This window comes from Argiope bruennichi, chromosome 3, assembly GCF_947563725.1.
Source record: "Argiope bruennichi chromosome 3, qqArgBrue1.1, whole genome shotgun sequence".
NCBI lineage: Eukaryota > Metazoa > Arthropoda > Arachnida > Araneae > Araneidae > Argiope > Argiope bruennichi.
In genome coordinates, this window is record NC_079153.1 from 43290889 (window position 1) to 43318489 (window position 27601).

The 27601-nt window shown below is 31.8% G+C and overlaps 1 protein-coding gene across 1 annotated transcript; it reads left to right on the top strand.

Annotated features, from left to right (window-relative positions):
• The first annotated feature begins 656 nt into the window (after positions 1-656).
• On the top strand, positions 657-11521 carry LOC129962814 (sodium/potassium-transporting ATPase subunit beta-like). The gene is made up of 4 exons (XM_056076813.1): positions 657-1619; positions 9785-9795; positions 10607-10667; positions 11366-11521. The coding sequence occupies exons 1-4, from the start codon at positions 657-659 to the stop codon at positions 11519-11521; spliced, it is 1191 nt and encodes a 396-aa protein (XP_055932788.1).
• Positions 11522-27601: the final 16080 nt, after the last annotated feature.

Consider the following 27601-nt stretch of genomic DNA (forward strand, 5'->3'; position numbering starts at 1 on the left):
AATTTTATCAATTTAGCTAGTTTCATTTTGGATTAATCATAATATTCACAAGCACACAATTTTGGTGTAAAGATCAAATTTCATCAGTCAACATGGTTCCGATTTGGATTCATCATCTTGTCGAAAGCAAAAACTTTTTGCAAGTTCCAAAAATTGTTATTCCTTTCTCAAGCTTGTTTAAAAGTAGAAAGTCATGGAATTCTAATTTTTTCTATTCGTTAATTCTATTTCGTTAAATTCCATACGCATATGCTTCAAAATAAAACGAATAATAAACTAAAAAAAACTGTGTGACAAATTTCTGTTCAAAGAAATTTGTTTTACTCATTCTGAAAATCTCATTGCATGCAGTTGCGAGCTATTTCAAATTTGCTTTCATTTCTAAAACACGAGAATTTTGTTTATATTTATTTTCATAAAAAATAAGTTAACTTCTTGAAAAACTGCAGATTCAAATAAAATCCGATGACTATTAAATATTAATATTTATATACTATTATTAAAGTTCGATTTATATTAAATACGCCGATTAATAAATTTTTATTTTCAAATTCAGACATAGAAGAAGTTCTTTAGAAGAATTTTTAGATCTGAATTTAAATATAGGAAATTATGCCAAAATGGACGATGAAAAGAAAAAAGACATCAAAAATTCAATGACGAAAACTGAAAAGAAAAAGGATATCGAAAATTCAATGACGGAAACTGAAAAGAAAAAGGACATCGAAAATTCAATGACGAAAACTGAAAAGAAAAAGGACATCGAAAATTCAATGACGAAAACTGAAAAGAAAAAGGACATCGAAAATTCAATGACGAAAACTGAAAAGAAAAAGGACATCGAAAATTCAATGACGAAAACTGAAAAAAATAAAAAGTCTGAATCTATAGGCAAAATCTGGAACTCGAATACTGGAGAATGTTTGGGAAGAACTGGTTTGAGTTGGATGAAAATACTTATATTTTACATTATTTTCTTTACTTGCTTGATTGCATTTTGGGCATGCATTATGTTCATGTTTTTCATGACTCTCGACCATCAAGAGCCCAAATACAAAATGGATGGAAGCAGAATCGGTTCTAATCCTGGCCTTGGATGCAGACCAACTCCTCCTTACGATGCAATTCATAGTACTGTGATATGGTTTAACGTGAGTCGCAATGAAACGATAGAATATTGGGTTTCAAATTTAAATAAATTTCTTGAAGCGTACAATCAGAGTAACTTGACCACCTGTTTAGGAAACGAAACTGCAACACCAGGAAAGGCTTGCCTCTTCCCTATCCCTACTGGAAACCACAGCTGCACCTCAGAAAGGCAGTTTGGTTATCCTGAAGGAAAACCTTGTGTCCTTATAAAATTGAACAAAATTTACGGTTGGATTCCTGTTCCTTATGAATCACCACCTGTAAATCTGAGAAGGAAATTAAAAAGTGCTTTCTTAAAGGGTAGGGTGTACGTAACTTGTGAAGGGGCGAATCCATCAGATCATGATAACATTGGAGAAGTTACTTACTACCCAAATCAAGGCATTTCAATGTTATATTACCCGTTCGTCAATCAGAAGAATTACTTGTCACCTTTCGTGTTTGTTCAGTTTTTGGACATCACCCGAGGAGTGCTTGTCAAAATCGAATGTAGAGCGTGGGCAGAAAATATAGAATACAATAAACAAGACAAAAGCGGAGGCGTTCATTTTCAGTTACTTGTGGACTGAAATCAAAAAACCTACATAATTATCGTTTTATTACATTATGCACATTTTCTCCATGATAATAGCAGTTTCCATTAAGCATAAACGGTACTTTTCCATAATGCCGGTGCAATGCCATCTCGCCAAGCAGACTTTTTGGCGACAGCACACAGTCTCCGGAACAAATCACACCAAAGGTTACCAAATAAAAGCTCACCAGCGGCGATATTCCGTTTGGCGTTGGTTGCATCATTATTGGCGACTTTATCGCCTGCGCCGGAATGGAAATGGAATGGTGCCGGTGGTGGAAATTTTCAGTATAATGGAAAAGTGCCGCATAAACTATAGATCAAAATATTGCTTTTCTAGGGCGCCAAATATTCCCAAGTACGCCAGCTGCATCCATCTTATATCACGAAGATGAAGAGAAACCACCAGTTTTGCTTTTTGTGAATTCTGCCATTTGGCGGTTAAGTATTTTTGACAATTCGAACGTTCGTCTACTATAGACAGTACGCCTTTAACGATAATTATCATGGGTAAAATATGCAATCCTCTTTAAGGAACTTTGTAATTCAAGCGTATTAAAGTAATTAAATTTACAGCCTTTTAATTTTTTTTTCTGAACTGCTGATAAATTGAAAGGCTAGACTTAAGATTAATGCATGGTCGCCAAGGCTGAATTATCTAGGGAGATTTCTCGGCAAATGCAACCGACAATTATTTTATTTCAATCTTAAAAGCCATCTGTTCCCCATTTTTGTTTTTCGTCCAAGATACGAACTTTCAGTGAGTTTTTGAACAACACACGACTTTCATGCGTTTGATGGAACATTAATCTTGTGGTACATTAATCTTAGGTCTTGCCGATTTAACATAAAAACATCTATAAAAATATATTAATTTACTTGGTAATTGTTTTTATTGCTTTTGAAGAAACTATGTCTATTTGTGATAAAAATATATGATTAGATGTTAGTGTGCCCTACTATTTTTATATTTGTCATGAAGTTGTATGTTCTAAGAACTAAAATATTGTTACGAATCCTTGATGCGGCTTCCCAGCATAGTGGGTTCCATAGGAGGTCCCAGAGCTTGGCGACAAACTTGGCGCCCATTCGGTGACTTGGGGACGAATTTGGCGACTTTGGCGCCAAAATAGATTATACCCGAAACATCGAGAATTTTCCCGACCGTCCAGTAGGAACGGATACGCCTCGAACGTTCCTGATTGGTTGAGAGGCTTCTAGCCCCGCCTCCTGAGACGGATTCAAAGCTTCAAAAGCACCCGCAGCTGCTGAGCAGCGGTGAATTGGGTTGCGAACTAGTGGAGTCGAAGAGTAGTTGTGAACCGACGGTGAGTCGAGTTGTGAACCAGGGGTGAATTGAGTCGCGAACCTGTGGAGTGGTGAAGAGTAGTCGCGAACCAGTGGAGTCGAAGAGTAGTCGGAACCGACGATAAGGAACTGGCCTTCCAGAGATAAGCGGAGCAGCGACGGAGTGAAGCTAGGGCTGAACTAAGCTGTGTGCTACTGTCTGTAGTAGAGTTTTGTATGCTGCACGTTTCGGCTGAAGATAATCGTCTTCTGTGCTGTATATAGTTGTCGTCTTTGTGCTGTCCTGTGTGTCTTCGTGTAAATAAACGTCGTTGTTCTATTTTCTACTGCCGCCTGGTGATTGAGCGTTCTTCACACCATATAACCCCCACTATCCAAACGAACCCCGGAAATTTCGTAACAATATATAGTACGATCAAATAGTAAAGTCAATATTTTACACCACACAATTGAATGTACAAAAATATTTCACACTAATTCGGAATGGATAGTAACGTAAACCCAGATGGAAGATAGTTTTACGGAACGATAAGACGAAAAATTATTTAATTAATATAAATAAATAATAAGCCGATAAATATCAGTTAGTACGTTAAATATTTTTGTTGTATTCCTAAAATCCTTGCGAATTTTAAATTCTTGGTTCGACTGGACGACATTGATGAAAAATTGGTCCCATATACTTATGTTTTATCATATTTCGTTAAAAGATATTTCTAGTCGTCGTCAAGTTTAAATTGTTGTCACTATTCAGTTTGTGAGCTACCATCAAGATACCATCTAGAGTTCTAATAACAGAATAATTGCATACATTTATTTTTACCGGCAATTTCCAGAAGGTATCATTAGGGAATTACTCTTTTGATTATAACGCTTTTAATGAGGAACAATAGTAACCTATAACTTGGCAACAGTTATAAAAAATCTTTATAAAAAGTATTGAAACCAGTAGGCCATTTCAAAGATTTTATAGTCGAGTATGAGTTTTTGTAGATCTCGTGAATTATTTTTTAGGTTTACATATAGCTCTGAATCTCACAATTTAGCCCAATCCTTTTTGCTGGTTCATTTAGACAGCAAAACTTTCCAAAATCCTTGAAAGCAATGATTATAAATAATAGAAAAGGCAAGGAAAAGAGATTGCGTTTCCGTCCTAAAATCGAAAGGACACTACATGGTTAAGACTAGAAACTAACTGTCCTTTTTTTAAAAACATATTAAAATTAAAAGAAATTAAACAAGCAGGCAAGGTATAAGTTAAAACTTTTTACATACCCTGTAATAAACATGTAATTTCTCCGCTTAATATTGTCACAGGTACTCGTATTTTTATTTTCAGAATACCGCAAGACAGAGTTTTATGCTTCATTGTGTAGTAAAGTAAACGAGTATGCATTTTGGAAGATGTTTTTTAACTTGATGAATCCAATATTAGAATCAGAGCTACAATTCTAGAAATAGGATTCCATATCAAATTTAATTTATTAAAACGTATTTTTGAGCTATTTTGGTTTCCTGAATGCGAAAGAACAGGTCAACAGATGGTCAGCCAACCCTTCGATGGATTTGATTCCAAAATTAATAAGAACTAACATTTTAGATAATAAATCTGTGAGTCAAATGCTAATTCTTTACATTTTGTAGTATAGTGATCATTTAAATTAGGATAGCAAAAGAAACAGATTTCCTCTGAATAGATTTGAATAGAATTCTTTCTCTTCTTTCAAATTCTATTCTTTCTCTGATAATCAATAAATCTTATGTAAAGATCACATAAGAAATTTAATTTGCCTCGCTCAAAAACTTTTTCAGTTATTGTGTTCGCACGCGGACATAATTATAGAATTTTGCAGAGAATACTTAAGTTTCTCTTTGTGTAATAATAGTTAATATGTAATGAAATATTATAACTTTATATAATATTAAATTATCAAGTTAATAGTAAAAGATTTTATTCTAATTGTAATCCAATAAAGAAAATTCCCTTTTCATAAAATATATGCTTCTCTAAAAGAGCAATATTTTAACTTTTCCTATTTTCTATTGCATGGAATAGTTTCCGAAAAAGTCAAATGCGATATTTTAGGTTCATAAACGATTCTTTGTAAAGCTTCTTAGGACCAAATTGTACTTGGATTGATTGGACTTTTATCCACCTTTTCGCTATCCTTGGATATTTCACGACCCAAATAGATCTGAAAACCCTTCTTTATAGACCACAAAACTGCAGCTATCTCTCTTCTTTTGTGATCCGTTTTACTTTATTCCAAAATCTCAATCTTCCCATTTGTTTAAAGAGTTTATTTTCTTCTTCTTCTTCTTCGTAAAAATAAACCTTCTTCCCTCGTTTCTATAGAAAAGTGGGGATCGCATTGTTATTTCCCCTTTATTTGTCTAAAACTTCTCCCGGATTTTAATCTGCTTTTGCTTTTCTGGGAGAAATCTGGTCCCGGAGGCCAATAAAGTCCGGAATATTTGTCTCCGCCGAATGATTTACTCTGCGAGCAGATGACAGTAAGTGTTTGCCCCGATGTCCAATCTTCTTATTCTCTACGACTTGGATCCGGTCCAAACGTTTAAACGGGAGATACATATTTATTATATCCGGAGTTCCGCAAGAAAAATGGATCCTTGCAAAGACGGAATAACTTAAGGAATTAACTTTTGAGAAAAGCCAGTCGAAAACAAGTGGCGGAAAGTTCGCAGAGATATCGCCAACAGGCTCGAACAAATGACGATGAATTCGCTGCATTTAAGATAACATTTCCGACACATTTCCTTTTCCTCTCTCAAACTCTTATTATTCTCTAATGAGTCTGCCTTCTCCTTCCCCTTCTTTCATGACCTTGACCTCAATCCCATTGTGCTTCTTATCAATATGATGGGCTTGCGGACTTTGCAGACTTTTGAAGAAGTGCGAAAAAGTCTATTAAATTATTGTTTGAAAACGATTTGTCATTTTATGTCATCAGAAATTCAGTTCTTGAATTTTATTCAATTGAATTAATACTTTTTTAAATCATCAATCATGAAAATATAACGACCGTCAAACATTCATTCTATTTTCATCATATATTTTACTTTTTCGTATACGTAATATAGAGAAAATATAGTAATCGTCAAAAATTTGAACTCGAGATTTTGACAAATATCTATGTTTTAAAACTCCTTGTTCGAAAAAAAAAAAAAAAAAAAAAAAAAAAAAACGTTTTTAGGAAATGTCCGTCTGTCTGTGACAAAGATAACTCTAAAACACTTTGTGTTAGAATGTTGAAATTTGGTATATTATTTTTACACCCAATTTAAAGATTTCTATCACGTTTTGCGTAAAATCTCTTCAAAGTTTGTCTGTCTGGCTGTTCCAATATAATTTAACATGATAACTGCAAAACGAAGAGGGCTAAATAGATAAGATCCGGTGAACAAATTTACCATCTATAGTGTAACACTTATCAAAGTTTGAGCCAAAACCAACATCTATTTGACTGTCAGTCGGTCTGTAGTTTCAGAACTTTGTAAACGCGATAATTCGAAAACGCAATGACTTAAATACATCGAATTAAGTATGGGATTTTCTGACTACAAGTGCATGTTTGTATCAAATTTTTATTTGAATCGACTAAGAAAAACTTGTCTACAAAACAAATTTAATTTCCAGATACTATTAACGGCATGCCAGAGGTTAATCGCCAAAATTCTCACCAAGGATGATACGACAGGCTCAGTAAAAATGTTTAATTCATGCCAAAAGTTCATATTTCCTAACTATTGTATGCCACTGTCTTTCAATGCGTCCTCTCGCATGACAAATTTATTAAAGAGTATACGAGAAAGTTTTATGGAGACCACTCCAGTTGGTTTCCGTCTGGCGAGAACCACAGGAAAAGAAAAAGTTAGGGATTTTGACGTCATGAACAGGCTGAGTGTTGCCATCAGGTGGGTCTGAATTTTATCTTACATGAGTGTTCTTCAAAAGATTGGATCGTTGTAGCTTGATGATAAACTTCCGGTTTGAGAACTGGAGGATCGTGGATTTGAAATCTGATTTCATGGAAGATGCGTTGTTATCAGTCCTTCTATAAATTAATTTCTTGGAAATCAATTAATTCAACCTCTTAATAACACATTATACATGAGTTGATGGTAAATGAATAAACATATGTAGAATGAATAAGCATATGTAGGATATTTTAATCAGCAGGTAGTTACATTAAGAGGCGATAATGGACAAATCAACTTGGATGCATTGCATACTCAAAAAAAAAAAAAACTTGGAGTGTTGGAAGTTGTTCTTTTCTAGCAATCTATCCCATTACAGACTTACTCAAACTGAATGAGCAAGATTAAAATATTTATTTCTAAAGAACAACAATAGATTAAGGCATATATTATATTATCACTGGACAAATGAAAGTTCAAAGATTTATTTTATGCATTTGGATAATCCAGATAAAAGCGGCGTTGCTGTTTTTTTTTTTTGCGGAAAAAAGCTTACTTCCAAGGACTTTTTTTTGTATGTGTTATGACACAATGCAAATTCTCCTTTCGTTTTAAATATATTTATTTTCACAACACGACACAGAGATAATGAGGCTATTTACAGTAGAGAAAGTTATTCTGCCTAGAATACGTACATAATATTGATAAAAACTTATATAAATACTATTAAAAAGCGTAAGTTAACGTAATCACATCAAAAGAACCATTCTTATTTCAATTTTCTCCGTAACCTAAACTAAAAAGAAGTTGCCAAATTCCAAGTTGGAATAAGCTAAGAGTAGAATTAAAGAAACAGGAAATACAAAACTTAATGGCGAGTGGCAACAGTATGTGTGTGTGTAGTGCGGTATGCAAAGTGAGAATCCATTTTTGCAGCGCAGTATGCATTTATTGTAAGTGCAACAAATAGCCGACTAATCATTAACAGATTTACAGTTGGTAGAAGAAATTAATATAAGACGGTCGCATATGTAAAGGGAAAAGCATTTGGCGATCTCACACGTAAGATGAAAATGTTGATAGTATCCAAACTGCTTTTGAAGTAGCGTTATTTGTGAGAGACAAGATTGAATTGTTAAAGTAGTGAGTTTCAATAGTCAATTACTTCATATGTAGCAAGAAATGGATTTTTGATTGGAAACTTGTCGCATAAAATCACTAATTGCATAAAAATAAGGTTTTAACCATTCCTCTAATCATTTATATTTGGCATATGTCTCCTTTTATTGGTGCTCATAATGAATAAATATTTTAAATTTCCTTCTTCTCTTTAAATAATTTTATTAATAAACTTATTAATATACGTTTTGACAATAATAATAAACCTCAAGGTTTAAGGTTAAGCAATACATCTTCACTTAAAGAATAATCTGGATATAAGTGGGGAAGAATGAGAAAAAGGTTAGCATTCAATGTGTGCTGAAAAGTCCAAAATGAATATTTTAGTGCCTAAAGAAAACAATACCAATTAGTCAATGACTAAACAATGCGTTCATCTTTTTAGAAACTTCATATTTTCATGTCACGGGTTTTTAATTTTTAACAATATCTTGAAATCTGGTCAATAAGTTTACTTTATAGGGTTTGTTGAAATTAAAAAGGCTTTTATTATAAGACAAGGCAATAGCGAAGTGGTCTAGATGGCATTTGACTTCACACACACACATGATCATAAGTACCTAGGAGGAGTCTGTGAAGGTAGCACACAAAGGGTCCAAAAAAGGGTCATGTTCTGTGATGTTTAAATTTTGACTAGAAAGAATCGGTAATCTTGTCTCATGTAATCATACAAACTTGATAAATAGAACAATTTTCGTATACTTGAATTGGCATATTGTACAAGAGTCAACGAAAATGTTAAAGTTTAAGAAAACAAAGCAGAATAGAAATTTTAAAAAAAAATCTACTTTTCGATTATGATTACCTCTATTATTTAAATATTTATCGAGGCATGGAACATGTTTTTCAAAGTTTTCAACAAAGAAATCTTTCCAACGTAATTCGCGAAAGCAAAGATCTCATATTTTTGGAATTATGTCAGTGTTTAAGTCAGATGGTTGAAATTTCATATATGGACTATACACCAAGTTTGTAATTTCTATCAAGTTTTGAACAAAATTCATTCGTTCAAAATCCTGTCTATTGGTCTGTCCTAATGCATTTGAACACTATAACTACAAAAATTAAAGCTCTAAATGGATAAAATTTGGTATAAAATTTTAGCACTTAAAATGTCGATCAAATTTTGAATCAAATCTTTCAAAGGATGCACCATTTATCGGTCTGCAATTTCTCATGCATGTAAACTAAATAATTCATAACCGCAATGACTTAAATAATAAAATTCGATTTGTTATCTTATGATTACTATTGTAGTTTTGTGGCAAATTTGTGATTCAATAAGTTGGAAAATAAGCGTTCGAAATGCTTATTCGCACGATAGATTGGATGAAAATGCTAATTTCATGCCTAAGTTCTATATTTCGTAATTGTTATTCGTCATTGCCATGAAAGACATTTGTGGACTTTTCCAAGGTCTAAAATTTTATGCAGGAGGAAAGGGATAATATATTTATTGGAAAATATACAATGTTATTATACAAAATATATATGTTTTAATAACTCCATTTATAAAATGCTAGTTGAACGATATTAAATACATATTTTCCCTCTCTTGTATACAAAAAGTATAGAAGATGTATAACAATCGTCAAAAAATTAGAACTCAAAATTTTATCTCATCTCCACATTTTAGGCCTTCTTGAGTTTCAAAAAAAAAATATGTTTGGAAAATGCCCGACCACCTGTCTTTTGGTGACAAATATAACTCAAACACACTTTCAGCTAGACAGATGAAATTAGATATATAGTCTTCAGATCCAATTGTAGATTTCTATTAAATTTTGAGCAAAGTTCTGTCAGAGGAAGTCTGCCTGCCCTGCAATTCGAATAAAAGTAAACAGATTAAAGGTGGTAGATTTAACTTCAATAGTGCAGACATCTATCAAATTTTGAGATAAATCCATTGTAGGTTGATCGTCTGTCGGTCCATACATTCAAAAACAAGTAAACGCGATAACATATAAGGGCAATGACTTAAATATATGAAATTTGGTATGCGTTTTTGTTGCTGCTATTGTAGCTTTGTGTAAAATTTTTGTTTTAATCGGTAGGTTCGCCAAAAAACTCGCCATGAATCACACAATAGATTCAGAAAAAAAGCCAAATTCATGCCAAAAGTGAGTATTTCATAATTATTGTACGCCAATAACATGCAAGGCTTCTTTGGGATAATACCTTTATTAGAGCATATGCGAGAAGGTTTTAGGGAGACCACGTCCTCTGGTTATCTGCAAGTTAAAGTTGCTGTAATTAAGAACAAACTTTCCAGATGTATTTACTGTATAAAAAAATAATTAATTTTCATGAAATATACTTGAAATTTGTCTTCATCAAAATTTGCTATAAGTTATTTGTTGAAATATAACATTAGTATTTAAAACAATATAAATGACGTAAGCCAATACATTATATACAAATTTTCAGAATAGTAACTTTGGCCATTTCAAAATTAAGGACTTATGCTAAAGATAAAAAAAATAAACTTTCATATGATAAATTTTTTGTCTTCGATTTGGTAAGATTGCAGTCGAATAATGTAAGATGAATTTTGAGAAGATTGATTGCCGAAATTTGACATTTATCTGATGAAAACTCTCGATTTGAATAAAAAACAAAGAAATGCCTTTTGTACCCAAGGAATTTTTTTTTGGTGGAAACTCAGGCTTGTATGAAGTTTGCAAATTTGCATAAAGAATGGAAATTCTTTTACAGAGAATTCCTTAAAGGAATTCTAAATTAAGGAGGAATATATCAGTATACCGAATGGTTTAGAAACGAATATTATATAATGTTAGCCAAGATTATTTCTAGAAAACTTTAGAAAGTAGGAAATTCGTCTATCTTCAAAACCCATTTATGTTCGGTATTATAAGATTAAATAAAAATCTGTCAGCTCTAATTTTAAAAAAATAAAATAGAAAAGACAGAATTTTTCTGTAGACAAAATTTCTACAGAAGAAGCAATAAAAATGGGCAAAATAATAGTCCTCCGTGTTATTGAACATATTTATGATATAATCTATTTTTGGAAGTAAATAAAATTTGATTTAATATTGAATATATATTTGAAGCTCAATTTTTAGTTCAAATTTCAAAAGCTCACATTTTTTCAGTCTGCCATTTTATGTTTCTGTTCATATGTACATCGAAGTTATTACTTGTGAAATATATATTATCTTTCTCAATATAGTTTACTCATAACTCTTTCTTCAGCTACTTCAACATTGTTCAACAATCATTCACACATCAGGCCCTGTATCTAGTTATTTTATCCGTTCGCGATACATTTCTACTATGCCGTACTGCTTTGATATCGGAACCCACCGCGCCTCTAGCAGCAAGACAAAGAAGTTAGTTGAAAGCAGATGATAACGTAAATTTGATCTTCAATGACTAGAATGGTTATGTATATCATATTATTGTGGTATCATTTAAACTGACATCAAAAAATGCTTTCTAAATTGATTAAAAGCTAAATCGATAGTTGGATAATTTTTAATCGACAAAAAAATTCAACAAAAATTTTGATAGAATAAATCTTTTAAAACGAATATGTTTTTGTTACAAACCAAAATTGTTTACTAAGGAATTTTTCAAAGCTAAATTCATGAAAAAAATTCAACAATAGATGTAAATTCGGCTGTTTATAGGTAAGTAATATTTATAAAATGATTAATGTAATTAGTTTTACTGATTACATTAATGAAACATTACTGAAAAAAATTATCGCCAACGAATCAAATAATTTTTTTATACTCTGAATTTTTAGCAAATGGTTATAATCTACTTTTCAGCAAACGATTTTAAATACTTCCAAAGACTAACGAATCAAATAAATTTTTCATGTTTAGAATTCTCCAGCCATTGCCAAACGATTATAATCCATTTTTCAGCAAACGATTTTAAAAACTTCAAAACATTTTTAAATATGTTTACTTTAAAAATAAAAGAACTCTTAGAAACGAGCAAAACTGTAAAATAAATATATAAATTCTGTACTTTTGGAAACATTTTGCAAAGTATTTTTATGTTTAGGAAAAAAGACATGGAGCAACAGCATGATCCACCGCGTTATTTACGGTTAAAGATTCAAGAAACGAATATAAAAGTTAAAAATAAATAAAGAAAGAAAGAATCCGGGCAGAGAAATCCTCTTCGAATACTTTCTTAAGCAAAGAAGAAGTATGACTCACGATTCAAACACAAATTTCCAAAGCTCTGCCCAAATAGAACACGGAACAACGCGCACCGCAGATTATTTCCCCCAGCAAGTTATCACTTTGTTTTTCCGGATGGCAACATTCCGATCCGCCAGATTTTAAGGAGGTCGGTGCTACGACGCCACTGGAAATGGTTCGTCTGCTGTTCGACTTTTTTTTTTTATTTCTTTGAACGAAAGTGGCAATAAATTGACGGGAAAATAGTTTAGGGGAGAAATCCTGTGAGAGTAAATTTCGATGGCGCCGTTACTCAGCGTTGGGCTTTTAGCGAAACTGCGCCACTGTTCGCCTCGAACAAGAGATTAAATTTAATCAATGGCATTTGTACATTAAAGAGGAATCATTTAGTTTAATCACTTATTTTATGACCCTTTTTAAAGCGAATCAAATGCCATATCGTAAATTTTAAGCGCTGAGGATAAAAATATCGGAGAAGATGTCAGTGATAGCAATTATTGTCATCATAAATTCATATTCAGTTGAACGATTCTGTCGAAAAATTGATTTTTTTTTCTATTCTCATCATGACAAATGCTGCTTCTTTGTTTTGCCTTCACTCTGTGAGGTCATGTTTTACTCATAGTAAACAATGCAAATAGCAATACCTGAAAATTTCAGTTGTAAGAAGAAACTATTGATAAGTTGAAGAGACAGACTACAAGAATTTATTTGAAGACAGAGAACAATAATTTACATATTGGTTGCATTTTCGATGACTAGTAATATACTCGGATTATCATTCTTTTTTATTTCCTCGTATACATAGTATAGATAAAATATATTAATCGTCAAAAAATTTGAACTAGAGATTTTGACGTCTGTCTGTCTGTGACAAAGATACTCAAAAACGGTTTCATCAACACAGATGAAAATTTGCATACGGTCTTTATACCAAATTTTTAAATTTAAACCAAATTTTGAGCAATATCTGCTCTGAGGAAGTCTGTCCGTCTGGCTGTTGGAATATGATTTAACAAATTGACTGCAAAACGCAGAGAGTTAGATAAATAAATTCGATACACAGAATTAATATCTATAATCTAAATGCCTTTCAAATTTTGATCCAAATCCAATAAAAGATTGACAGCCTGTCGGTTTTTACTTCCAGAAGCATGTAAATGCCATAACTTAAAAACATAATGACTTAAACATATCAAATTTGGTATGGGATTTAGTGACTGCTAGAATAGTTTGATCACAAATTTTTGTATCAATCGGTTGAGAAAAACAAGTCTAAAATACAAATTCAATTTTCGGACACTACATGCCAAAGATAAATCGCCAAATAACTTATTAAGGATTGCACGATATATTTAGTAAAAATGCTAAATTGAAGCCAAAAAGGAAATTGAAGCCAAAGCATTCTCTGGGATAACACCTTTATCAGAGAATACGTGAGAAAGCTTTGGTGAGACCACCCCAGCTGATTTAAGCAGTTATTTGCTATTTTTTTAAAGTAATAACACACATAAATCTATAGAAGATTTTAATTAAAGAATGTCCATATTCTTCGATGAATATAGGCATATACCTAATAGGTCGGCAAAGGATTAAATATTTGGAAATATTATTATAAATTAGTGTCATCGCCGATGCATTTTGACAAATACAAATAAAATAAAGTGTGATGAAGCGAGAAGCCGAAAAGACAGCTAGAAAGATGATTATAGTAATTTTAATTGATAAAAAAATAAGATTTCACAAAGGTAATCACATATTTTGGTGTAAGTTTAGTATTGGTATTATTTTCTTTTCTGATTAGAATGTATCTACTGTTCCCTTTAAGTTCAACAGTTTATTTTTATGTGCTTTTACTTGAACTTTCCGCTAATTTGGCATGTATCGTAATATTTTAATTATAAACCATGATTTAAAAAGTTGCAATTTTGACTTAATTTAACAAAAACACTTTGATTCGATTTTCATTATTACTGGAAGGTGAACGTCGAAGGTAAATGAGAAATAATGATATTTAACAAGCATTTTGGACAATCACCAAGTGATTATGAGAATGTAGACATTCATTGGAAAATATCAAGATTTGCCAGATACTAGTCTTCAACAGTGACATAAATAAACATATAAGTTGGCAACCTTTAATTTAACCGTTTTTAATCGTTTTCACTTACTCGTATACGTAGTATAGATAAAGTATGGTAATTGTCAAAAAATTCGAACTCGAGATTTTGACGAATCTCCAGGTTTTAGATATGCCTGAATTCGAAAGGCCCATTTTTGGAAATAGTCTATCTATGACAATTTAAAACTCTTTCGGATGAAAATTGATATACTATCCTCATACCAAATTTGTAGAAATCTATCAAATTTTGAGCAAAATCTGCTCAGATGACGTCTGCTTATCCGGCTATTCGGATATAATAACTGCAGAACGAAGAGAATTAGGTAGATAAATTTTGATGCACAGAATTAAAATGTTTGTTTTAACAGCTTAGATATTTTGAGCTATATTCCAATAAGGGATTGATCGTCCGACGGTCTGTACTTTCAAAAACATGTAAACGAGAAAACCCAAAGGCACAATAATTCAAATATATCAGATTTGGTGTGGTATTTTATGACTACGATTTTAGTTCTATGCCAAATTTTTGCTTGAATCGGTTGGGAAAAACGTTTGTAAAACACGAATTCGATTTTTGGATACTATTGTTGTTGTTGCGGCACTTGCCATGGACAAACCCGCTGTTCGAAGACAGCCGATATGTTTTAAGCCTGAGTGGGAGCGCCTCTTATTTCTATAGTAACGCCATCTAGGGCCAAGAGAACGACTTAGCTACGCACACGTCACAACCCTTTTTACGGGGCGGACTTCATTCACTCAACCACATATCGTAATTTAGACCTGAATCAGAGAACGATCATCCCTGATCCAGTACCCCCAGTGGTATTACTTTCGACATGGAGGACTTTGTGACCACAACAGATTAACGACCAAACACGCGGGGAATCTTCGGCCGGCGGGGTTCGAACTCGCAACCTAACGGACGCGAATCTGACGCTCTACCAACCAGGTTATCCCGACCTATCGGATACTATTAATTGTATGAAATGGATTAATCACGAAATAACTCAACAAGGATTATACTGTATTTCAGATAAAAGTGTTCTATTAACGACAAAGATTTATATTTAGTAACTATTGCCCGCCAATACCATGAATGGCGTTCTCTGCAATAACACATATATTAGAGAGTACGCGGGAAAGTTTAGAGGAGATTATTGTAGCTGTTTTCCTTATAATTTTACAAAATATTTAGTCTTGATCATTACTTTGCTCAGAATCGGATTTTAAACCAACACTTTTAAGAAAAAAGGTCAAATTTTATTCTCTTTAATGTACTATGAAACTAAATTAAAAACGCCCTAATTTGCGTAAATATACGTGAAAATCCAAAGGCGAAGACTCTCGATATGACACTCTTATGAACCTGTTTCTTTTAAAAGACATTTAACACATAATCAAAGTTCAGTCTCAAAGCGTACAATTGTGGCCTATGAGTAATTTCTTACAACAATATATATATATATATATATATATATATATATATATATATATATATATATATATATATATATATTTGTACAAAAATGCTTGTTAACTTCATTGAAATTGTTTACGATTAGACAACACAGTACCTTTCCGCAAAATTCCATTTTTTTTAACGAATACTACTCCTGTAAACTATTCCAAACGTAGTACATCTTCAATTGCCTTTATGTGTAGTATCTTCAGGGAAAGACAAAAAATCTCCAATATACACGACGTGATGGCACGTTTAATGAGACCATCAGGATTCCCATAACAAAGCAAACTAAAAGCTTTACGCCGAAAAGATAACAGAACGCATTTCGTCCAGATAAAGATTAAACAATAATTCAACTAAAAACTTGTGATTCGTTTCAAAATGGCGGAAATATATTTGAACTCTGAATCTGGCTTAAAGTGGTTTAGATAAGTGAGGAAACGTCTTTTTGTTATAAAGCTTTCCCTATTAGGAAATGTATTAAGAAAGCAATAAAAACTATGAGTAAGAAACGTGTAATCATTTCAAGACGCCTATAATTTTAGAAGTAGTGTGATTTAGAATAGTAAAAAAATATAAAGAAAGAAAATTTAGGAAGTAAGTTGGCAGCATTGTTAAAATAAAGCATTCTAAATGTAATATTGTAAAAGTGCACATTTTTTCATTCGTTAAAACATATTTTTAATGTTTTAGGTGGAAAAATTCTTATTTCCTTTTTCAGTAACTGAAATGCGGAAACATGTAAGTTAAAATGTTTTAACAGAACATTTAAAATGTTCAATGTAGGGCTAGAATGTTTAATCAGATTTCTTGATTTATATGAATTCCCGTGCGTTTTATCTTTTGTCACGTAGGTTCTTTAGTGTGGAACTCAATGACACACACAAGAAGTAGAGCTAAATCCATTTATTAACTCAACTCTGAACTGAGAACACAGTGACTGACAAATCTTCTGCTTTTATACTAGCAGGGATAGTTCCAGAATATTTTTCTGGAGACAGTAAGAAAAGTCCAGAACACTTGTCTGGTAAACTAAAGAGATATCCAGAATCTTCTGGAACATGAAATAAAGGAAAACACAAAATCAAGGAATTAAATATTTACACAAACTGTGAATCGCATTGTCTCTAGCGGCATTCGAACTTACAATCTCTTGATAATGAGATCAGTGCTATGACCATTCGGCCATGGAGAGTCGACTGCCTCTTTTCAATGTGGCACTTTTTTGGAGTAATTAAAAGCCAGGTCTGAATAAAAAGTAATGCCCGACAAACAAAGATTTCTTTTAAATTTTAAACTGGCGAATGATTTTTCATTCACAGACATGTGATCACCTCAAATATCTATCGCTATATCTGCCTTAATATCGGCTAATAATAGGATGAATGTGAGTGTCTGCGTTTCTGTGTGTAAGGGTTGCCGGTCTTCTGACCAAACCGCTTGGCTCAAAGCTACCATATTTGATATTTATCTTAGAGGATGGGAATGTGAAAGTGCGAAAAAATCTCCATGTTTGAGACAATTTTGCACAAAAAATATGATGAAAACCAAATCACCGGGTGTGGTACCTTCTAATAAAGGTATTTTTTCCAGAAAACGCCTTACGTGGCGTTAGTCTGCAATAGTAAACGAAATATTAACTTATGTGGTAAATTTGCTGAATTTTTACTGAATCTATCAAATGACTTTTAGCGATTAATCTCCGGCATGTATTTAATAGCATTCGAAAATCAAATTTATGTTTCAGGCACGTTTCTTCCACCTGATTGCAACCAAAATTTGACACAAATTACACTCGGTATCACAAAATAACATGCCCAATTTTATATATTTGTGTTCCTGAGTTATCACGTTTACATGTTTCTAAAAGTAGGGATCAACAGACTGTCAACCCAACGTTGAATTTAGCTAAAATTTAGGGAGGTGTCTACATTATAGCTGTTAAATCTGTGTACCGAGTTTTATCTATCTAGTTCTCTTCGTTTTGCAATCATCATTTTCACTTACATTTGTGGTGAATAGCCAGTAACAGCGCTTCTACCCGAACAGCTGTTTTGGTAAAATCGGATCGTTACTGGACTGCTAACCAAAAGGTCCCAGGTTCTATCCTCGAGCATCGCTTACCTCTAAACATTCAAACAGCCTACATACTGACTTCCTGTGAATAGATTTTACTCAAACTTTGACAGAAATCTGTGACTTTGGAGTAAAGTTACTACGTTTCAACCTTATAGCTCAAAACAGTTTCGAGTTATCTTTGTCATATACAGACAGAGACATCTTCCAAAAATATGTCTCTTCCGAAATTAGACAGAACTAAAACGTGGAGATACGTCTAAACCCCGAGTTCGAATTTTTTTTACGTAGAAATTGGCGCAAAACTACGATTAAATTTTCTTCTCTCTAATACAAAATTAAATTAGAAACGCAAGTTATAAGCATATTAGAAACATGAGTACTTGCACAGAAGCTATATTCTGCTTATAAAAATTGTTCGTTTAAAAAATAAATTTTTAAATCTCAGATCGTTGTACTCATTGGTTAGACTTAAGAATATAATAAGATCTTCTCGCCAAGCTTGCGAAATGTTCGCCAATCATTAAAATGTTCATCAAATAGACGCCATCTTGGTTTGCGGTGGGATTCGAAGGTTTGAAGGTTGCAATAGAATTTTTACGATTGCCATATTTGGCGAGTTATTACTTGTACCGACTTCTGTATCTGTTAGATACTGAGACTGAAAGATAATTAATTTTATAGAGTTCTACACTCCAAAGATGCGTAGAAACACACATCATGCCATTCACAGACAGTGTTGCCACTCATAATACTCTATTCGGAGAGATTTTAATGACTCTAGATATTCAGACAAACAAGCATTTGCTTTCATGTACAGTGAAATACATTTGTCACCGGAACGAAAGAAAAATATTTATCCTCTGATGTTTTCATGTTTTCTTAAAATAAATTTTTGAACATCTTATCTTTTAAGAGCAGACGGATTTATTACTCTTTCAACATTTATATTTTCACTGATGTCAGATTTTACTAGAAAGTACTGAAGACTTATTCTATAATAAATAAATCCTTATGGGTATATTGGAGCTTATATTCGAGATATATATGTCTTTCAATAAATATATAATGGCTTGTCGTACGTCTTTCTATTAAGATGAATCTTAAAATCAGAAATTGAGATGTTAAGAAGCATTTGAATCTATACAACTGGGAATTTGCACTCAATTAGAAATAGGAATGAAATATGCCTTCAATAAACCGAAGACAAATTATGTTTACATTCATAAAATATTCTTTCATTTCAAAGTATTTCTGAAATTGTTGAAGATATAACATGAATTAATTAAGGTATTCTAAAATATTTTTATATAGGTATTAATATGCAGATCAAAATATTTTAGGATAAGATGACATATGAGTATCAAAACATTTGACATAGTAAGTGAAAAAAATAATAAAAATTAAAAGAAGATACCTTTGATAATCAGAATTTTCGGTTTTAATTTAATAAAACAAATTAATTTCAACAAATGCGCATCATACGAAATCCCGAATACAATATTTCTATTATTATTTACTTTTATGCACAGACACTAAGACGTGGATTATCTTGATTTTGAAATATTAAAGTGGACAGTTTTCACACAGCTAAGAATAAATCATAATACATATTATGTTTTTTTACTTCTTACATGCAAAGCATGCAAAGAAAAATTATTGCAATTGTCTAATAATTGGATCAAAACGGTTGACCTCTCTGAGTCGAAATAAATAACTATTTTTATAATAATTTCTATATGTGGTCAATATAACTGAAAGGTGGAACGAGCTAGACTGATGAAATTCATTGAAATCTTTCCTTAAAATTTTAATTCCTTATCAAATGCATAACAAATTTTATCAACAAATGTGCTATAACTTTGTCTGTCAAATCTATGGAGGTGACATTGCGTCTGTCTAATCTACATTAGTCATTCTGTTTTCGTTATCGCATTTACATTATTTTGAAATTATGTTTACAGACCGACAGACGATCAACCCCATTTTGAATTTGTCTCAAAATTTAATCGGTGTCTACATTATAGATCTTTAATCTCTGATGCGAATCTTATTTATCTTGCTCTCCCCGTTTTGTAGCTGGGGGGCCGCAGTGGCCTGGTGGTAAGGTCTCCGCTTCGGAATCGGAGGGTTTCAGGTTCGTGACCAGATTCCCCCGAAGAACCGTCGTGTAAGGGTGTCTGTTCCACGTTAAATTCGTCATGACCAAAATCCTCCCGCTGGTGTGGTGTGGTGTGGTGTAGAGAGGGGGGTGCCATCTCAGGTGTCATCCTCGTTATCTGACTGCGGTTCAAAATTACAAGGTCTGTCCCAAAATAACCCTAGTGTTACTTCAAACAGGACGTTAATATAACTAAGCCAAACCATTTTGTAGCTATCATGTTAAATTATATTCGAACAGCTGGACAGACTGAACAAATTTTACTAAAAATGTAATAGAAATCTGCACATTTGGTCCAAAGACCGTATACAATTTCAACATTCTAGCACAAAGCGTTTTTGAGTTATCTTTGTCACAGACTGACGAACATTTTCCAAAAATGTATTTTTCGAACTCAAGGAAATCTAAAACGTGAAGATTCATCACAATCTCGAGTTGAAATCTTTTGAGGATCCCTATACTTACTATATACTACGTATACGAGAAAATAAAAATGTGGGCGGAAATGCAAAAATTATGGAGGAAAAAAAATGAAAAAATGTAAACATATTCCTTTTAGCGCAAGAGGTATCATAAAATCAGCAGCTCACGCCATTGAAGTCTAAAATATTCTTTATTCCAAAGTTTGATAAAAAAAAATCATTAAACGAATTTCAAATGCGTTCAAAAATCATTTAGTGGTGAAAAGAGCAAGAAAATTAAAATTCGTGGCCAAAGTTTCCAAGTAAAAAATTTAAAATGAAGTAAAGATGTTTTTGAAAAATCCAGAAACCATTTGAATACTCAAAATAAACCAGCGGTTTATTTGTCTCCCCGAAACTTATTCGCATATTCTCTGACAAAGTTCTTATCTCAGAGAATGCTTTGCATGACACAGGCGTATGAGAATTACGAAATATTTACTTTTGAAGTGAATTTAGCAATTTTACTGAATCCATCGTGTCATCCTTGGCGAGTTATTTGGCGATTAATTTTTGGCATGAGGATAATAGTATCCGTAAATTGAATTTGTGCTTTAGACAGATTTTGCTCGATCAATTAAAACAGAAATTTCACACAAAACTGCAAATGCCGTCAAAAACTCTCATACTTAATTTGCTAAATTTAAGTCATCGCGTTCTTCAATTATCGCGTTTACGTGCTTCTGAAAGTACAGATTGACAAACAGTCAACCCAGAGTTGGTTTGAGCTCAAATTTTGTCAGGTGTCAATACTATAAATATTAAATATGTATGCAGAATTTTACCGATCTAGATATCTTTGTTTTGTAGTTATCGTGTTAACGTATATTCTAACAGCGGACAGACGGACTTCCTCTAAATAGATTTTACTCAAAATTTGATAGAAATAATTAAATTTGGTGTAAAGTCCGCATCCCATATTTCAATCATCTAGCTCAAATCGTGTTTAGCTGTCTTTGCTACAGGCAGAACAGGTAGACGGACATTTTCCTAAAAAAGAATTTTTCAAACGCAGGGTGATCTAAAACGTAGAGATTCGTCAAAATCTCGAGTTCTATTTTTTTTGACGACTAGTATGCTTACTTTTTTACTGTGCTTCCTCTTTACTACATATACGAAAAAGTAAAAATGAAAATCCATATAACAAGTTTCATCAGAAACTATTTCTTAGAGAAAAGAATACGAAAATTAAGTTTTGTAACCAAAACATTCTACCTAAAATTTTAAAATTTAATAAAGATATTATTGAAAATTCCAAATATTCTCTGAATACCTAAGATATAGATTAAGACTAATATTTTTAATTTATTGATTAATTTAATTTAGTATTTTGATAATAAATATTACACTTTTTATTTATTTTCTTTTGCTACCATTATTGTGACACTAATTAAATTCGTCAATACCTACTATTATTAGGGACTGAGAGAGTATTTGGTTCAGACATGAAAATAGTAGGTCTTGTTTTTTCTTGAGTCATTGGAAAAGAGCATCTGAGAATTTCATAACCTTTTTCATAAAACCTTTTTAATTTTTTTTTAATTCTTAAATGACACAGCGCTAGAATACGAAATGGCGAATTAATTCATATGGCGCACGCTACAGGAAAATATCTTGCAGATGGCAGGCAACACTGTCACATCTGCCACACTCACACTCTCCCTTCCATCATTTATATCGAAACTCAATAACAGCAGTCAAGATTTTCCCCTCAAGATGGCGCAGTTATAACAATCTATGACAAATTATAAACAAATATGTCAATGGAAAGACGTATATTTTTTAATGTAGATTTTTCTCACTATCATAGAAATCGAAATTCGAAATGAATCATATTATAAAATCATATGAGGAAATTCTGTATGTTATTGCATATAATAATAAAATGTTTATCGTCAAATATATAGCAGTCAACTCATGATTGTTCTCAATTTCCTATCATACAGATTTCGGTGTCTTTTCAAGCAATTTTTGAATGCAGTTTGAAACTATATTTCATCATAGTAGGGGAGTTCTATAACCCCCATTAATTTCCTAATTAGAAAAAAAATAGAATTACAACATAGGTGTTTCAAAGCAACATAAAAATAGGCAAGTGAAACTTGAGACTCATGTCAAAAGTTCATCAGTATATTTAATGATCCACCTTCATTTTTATCACTTGAAGGTGTTTAAAAAATGTGTTTTCCTTTTATATACATCATCTTAGGATGCGCAATTCTAATAATGTTATTAGAGTAACATTATTTATGATAGCGAATGCTGAACAGAAATCCGCTGTGAAGCGGCTGGAGCACTTCAATGAATGGATGCTTCAGAATTAAAAAGATCTTTCTAAGAAATTTTAATTTGATGTACAATAATATGCACTCCTATTTAGCAGTCTCAGGGACTAAAAATATCATACCGGAATTCCTCAGTAATCGATGAAGAATGTCGAGACGTTGAAAGGGGAAGACAGGCAACAATCTTCGACCCCTTCAAGACGCGTGTCAGTGACGTCTCACACATTTTCCAGGATGCTGACCGCCGAAATATGCAAAATCCGGGCGAATTATAAGATCCTAACCTCCGGCAGAATTACGTCCGGTTGGAAGAGTCCGTAACGCGATTTTGATTAAAAGTTTCCGCCGCAAAACTCTGTCCAAGCATACATTCCGGCTGTTATACATATTCATGTGGCTGCCTGCATTCACCTACAAGTGACACCTGACGGTCGGAAACTTTGGGGGCCCCATTTTTGCTGACTGTCAGAATGAGATTCATTATTAGCTACACTTTCTATTCAGCAGAAAAGTTCAGAGCGGGAACTTTATCTTTTTGCCCTCAAGAAAAGTTCTCAGTGCTGCTGCCACTGCAGAGTCTTGGTGTTGAAAACGATCGTTTGCTGTTTTGTGGATGTGTTCCGTGACGGGTGTTTTAATTTGAATTCGAATTTCAAACTGTCAACCTAAAGATCTGTTTTGAATTTCAGGGAGAGCATTGGAGGAAAGATAAGTTTTCTGTTTACTAAGTTCCGACTGAATTCCACTGTTATACAAACAGAACCCTAAAATCCGAAGAAAGATAGAACTTTTTGAAATATTAAGAAATGGACTTTTAAATTAAAAGTATATTCAAACCTCTTAGATATTTCACTTTCTTTTCATTACATTCTAAATTTAAATGAAATGAAGAATTTTATATTTCAAATCAACGTTTTAAAAATACTTTCACTGAAGATTAATAAGGAGTTTGTTCTATTTTGAAATCTGTTATGCAGAAAATCTAAAAATAAATGTGCCTGAATGGGTGATATAACATTTATATAATCAGGAGACGCTGCTGGATTTTACTAAAATATTTACTTACACGCAAAATTTAAATTAAAATTTATAATACTCAACTCATGTTGGCCTCATAATGTGGGGGTTATACAGAATACAATACACGTGCATATATATCGACTATCCAAAATATTGCAAACCATTGCTACCAAGAGAATTTCACCTGGAAAGCCTCTAAATACCCAAGAGAACTCAAGCTCCAGCAAGAGAGAGAGAGATAGAGAGAATTCCTCTTCAATCTTCTAAGTAAATATCTGTCACTAGAGCTTGGTGGAGTTGCCAATAGTATATTCTCAATTATATCGACAGAATGACTGATAACATTCAAGTTTGAATCACCTATTCTAGAAACATTAGATACGTTCTGCAGTATGACTAGCAAACAAACGTTTTTTAGTATTAACTCATCTGAAGTAATAATCCACAAAATTTCATTTGCAAATATTTAAAGCTTCTAGAATGAAACTTCTTTTTTATCCATAGAAAATAATGATAGTTATAACTATTTTAGTTTCCTAGGGTTTGGTAATGAGACCATACCAAAATCATATTACTAACAATGTAATGATTTCGAGATGTAGAAAGTTAAAGTAATGCAAATCTTTCTATTAATGCAATCAAACATAAAAAAAGTTTTAAAGGTATTTAATTTGACAATCGATAATGGAAACACCATTAAGACATCAGTTTTTAGGTTTAAATGCTCTGGTAGATTATATATTTAGCTTGTTATAACATACTTTGCTTGTTTCATCTAACATTTGAACGTAACAAACACCAGAAGGTTTGGTCCCCCAAAACTTTCCATGCATACTCTCTAATAAAAATGTTTGTAGTTTGAAGAAATAATAATTAAAATCAAATACATACATATACAATAAATCAATTAATCATATACATTACATACATCAGATACAAATTCATCACATACATTACATACATCAGATACAAATTCATCAAATAAATACATTACATACATCAGATACAAATTCATCAAATAAATACATTACATACATCAGATACAAATTCATCAAATAAATACATTACATACATCAGATACAAATTCATCAAATACATTACATACATCAGATACAAATTCATCAAATACATTACATACATCAGATACAAATTCATCAAATACATTACATACATCAGATACAAATTCATCAAATACATTACATACATCAGATACAAATTCATCAAATACATTACATACATCAAATAGATTAATACTTCAAATACAAGTACATCATGAAATCATTTCAAGATATTTAAGTGATATGAAACACAAAAAATGGGTAGCTAAAGGTAGTTAGAATTTTATATTGAAACCACAACAAGAAAATTTATTTTTACAATGAATGTATCGATTTCTTAAAGAACTTAGGATCATTATTGTTATCGTGCCTAGTTTTTCATTTATTTGTATGGCATTTTGTTCAAAGAATTTATTGATAGTTTTCTAATTATTACGCAAAATTATTTTATTTTTATTTATTTACGTTATTTAAGCGGAATTATTTTATATGAAACTATTAAATAAATTATTAATAACATCTGTGTATTTTTTTTTTTTTTTTTTTTTTTTGCTATTGGTAAATTTTTATTATTTTTAAAATTTCAGATAAAAATAAAATTATATTACAGTAATTTTTCAAAAAAAAATGAAAAAAATATCTGAAATTTCATTGTTATTAAAAAAATCAAAAGATTATATTTACTATTATGCATATTTAAACAAAAGATTACTTCTCTATGGGTGGATTATTTTCTTTCTCATCGTATCCTCACTATGAAAACCTCGTTGCTATTAAACCATTTTTTTCTTTCAAAATATCCAAAAAAAATGTTTTAAAAATGCACAAAAATGGTCCTAAAAACTGCTATCTATGTCAATACATACTGTTATAAATACATAACTGCAATATTCACAAAAAAAGTTCAATGTGCATATATCGCTTCTTTCCTTTTCTACATTATTGCTTGATGAAGTATGACTAAGCCTAATGCTGGTGCCATAAATCGGTATCCAACCTTCCGCTTGCACATTAGCAACATTACCGTGAAATAAATATGGCCCAATCTTTTTCAATGACTTCCTGTAAAAAAATATCAAATCCATCCATGGAACGACGCCAAACTGGTATCTCTGGTTTCTCGATAAACATTAGTTTAATGTAAGCTCTAATCATGCATTTTGAAGAAAAAGAAGAAATAGCGCTTAAAATAACTTTTCTTATAGTATATTATTTGTCTGCTGATGAGTATATCTTTCTGTATTAAGAGCAATGGAAGTTTAAAGAAAAATAAAATCCACACTTGAAGAAGTAAAATATGAATTGAAAAACAAAATGTTTCATCATATATTTTGCATAGAAAAGTTGGAATCCTATTTTACCGTCCAGAAATTGAAACTGAACAACAAGGATAATGTTATGTTAATAAACACAATAATGATGTCCTTGGAAAGTATTCAATTACTGAATTTCTTGAAATTTACATCTTTATCGATCACTAACCTTTTCTTGCTCTTTATTACATTCTCCAATATGAAGAATAAATAAAATTTCTAATAGTTAAAAAAAAATCAAAATCAAGATTCTGACAAATCTACATGTTTTAGACCTCACTGAGTTTGAAAAATACAGGTTTGTGTGTAAATCTTGTAGGATTTCACATCCCTTGCAAAATTAAACAAAATCTAGCACAAAAATGAAAAAAGAAAAAAAAAATGAAATCTACGATCGTAAGTTTCAAGTTATCATGTGAGAACATTATTACTTTTAAGTCATTAACCAGTTTAAACCAGTTTGAAACGATCACGAGATTTCTCTATCGGTCTATCTTTCTCTCTCTCTCTCTCTCTCTCTCTCTCTCTCTCTCTCTCTATATATATATATATATATATATATATATATATATATATATATATATATATATATATATACTTTATAAAAACTTTCATTTTCAATTTTTCTAGCTGACAAACAAAAGTTTGGAATTCGGCCGATTTTACGATGAAAAAAACCATCGTTTTTTTAAATATCGACGGATGTGTAATCTGATAATCTCGTGATTGTTTCAAACCGGTTTAAACTGATTAATGACTTAAATTAATTAAAACAATTTGCAAGAATTCAGAGAATGAATAATTTGGAAATCAAGTTGTAAACTTTTGCATTATTTTCAAATAACACTAAAAGCGCGAAATTGATGCCTCAAAAGCGATAAATTGCGAATTTGTTGCCTACGCATTTTGAGGCTTCAAAAACCTCAAACCAAAACAACATCATGTTCTCACATAATAAAAAAGCTAGATTTTTTAGAAGTTCGATCAACTGCGTTACTTAAAAACTCCTATGTCCCGCTCCGCTTTTCCAAAGAGAGTAAAATGGAAATAGAATGATTCTATTTTTTTTTCCCACCATAACTTCATGACATATCATTGCACGAAGATTATTTTTTACCAACCTAAAGTTTTGAAAAATTATCTTTTCAATGGCATAATTATTTCCAAACGATTATATCTCTAATTTTAATTTAAACATAATTTATAACAATTCTTTTTTCTTTTTCTTTGAAATATTAAGTATATTCAAAAGTTCGATTATATCTGCATTTATACGCTATTGCCATTTTTAAAGTTCTATTTTTCAGACATTT

What these genes read in the sequence shown, in the direction of transcription:
- LOC129962814 (XM_056076813.1), top strand. Translation starts at nt 657, where the DNA reads ATGACGAAAACTGAAAAGAAAAAGGATATCGAAAATTCAATGACGGAA. An exon ending in AATTTTTTGTCTTCGATTTG is followed by an intron (nt 10,668 to 11,365) that starts GTAAGATTGCAG and finishes CTCTTTCTTCAG; the next exon opens with CTACTTCAACATTGTTCAAC.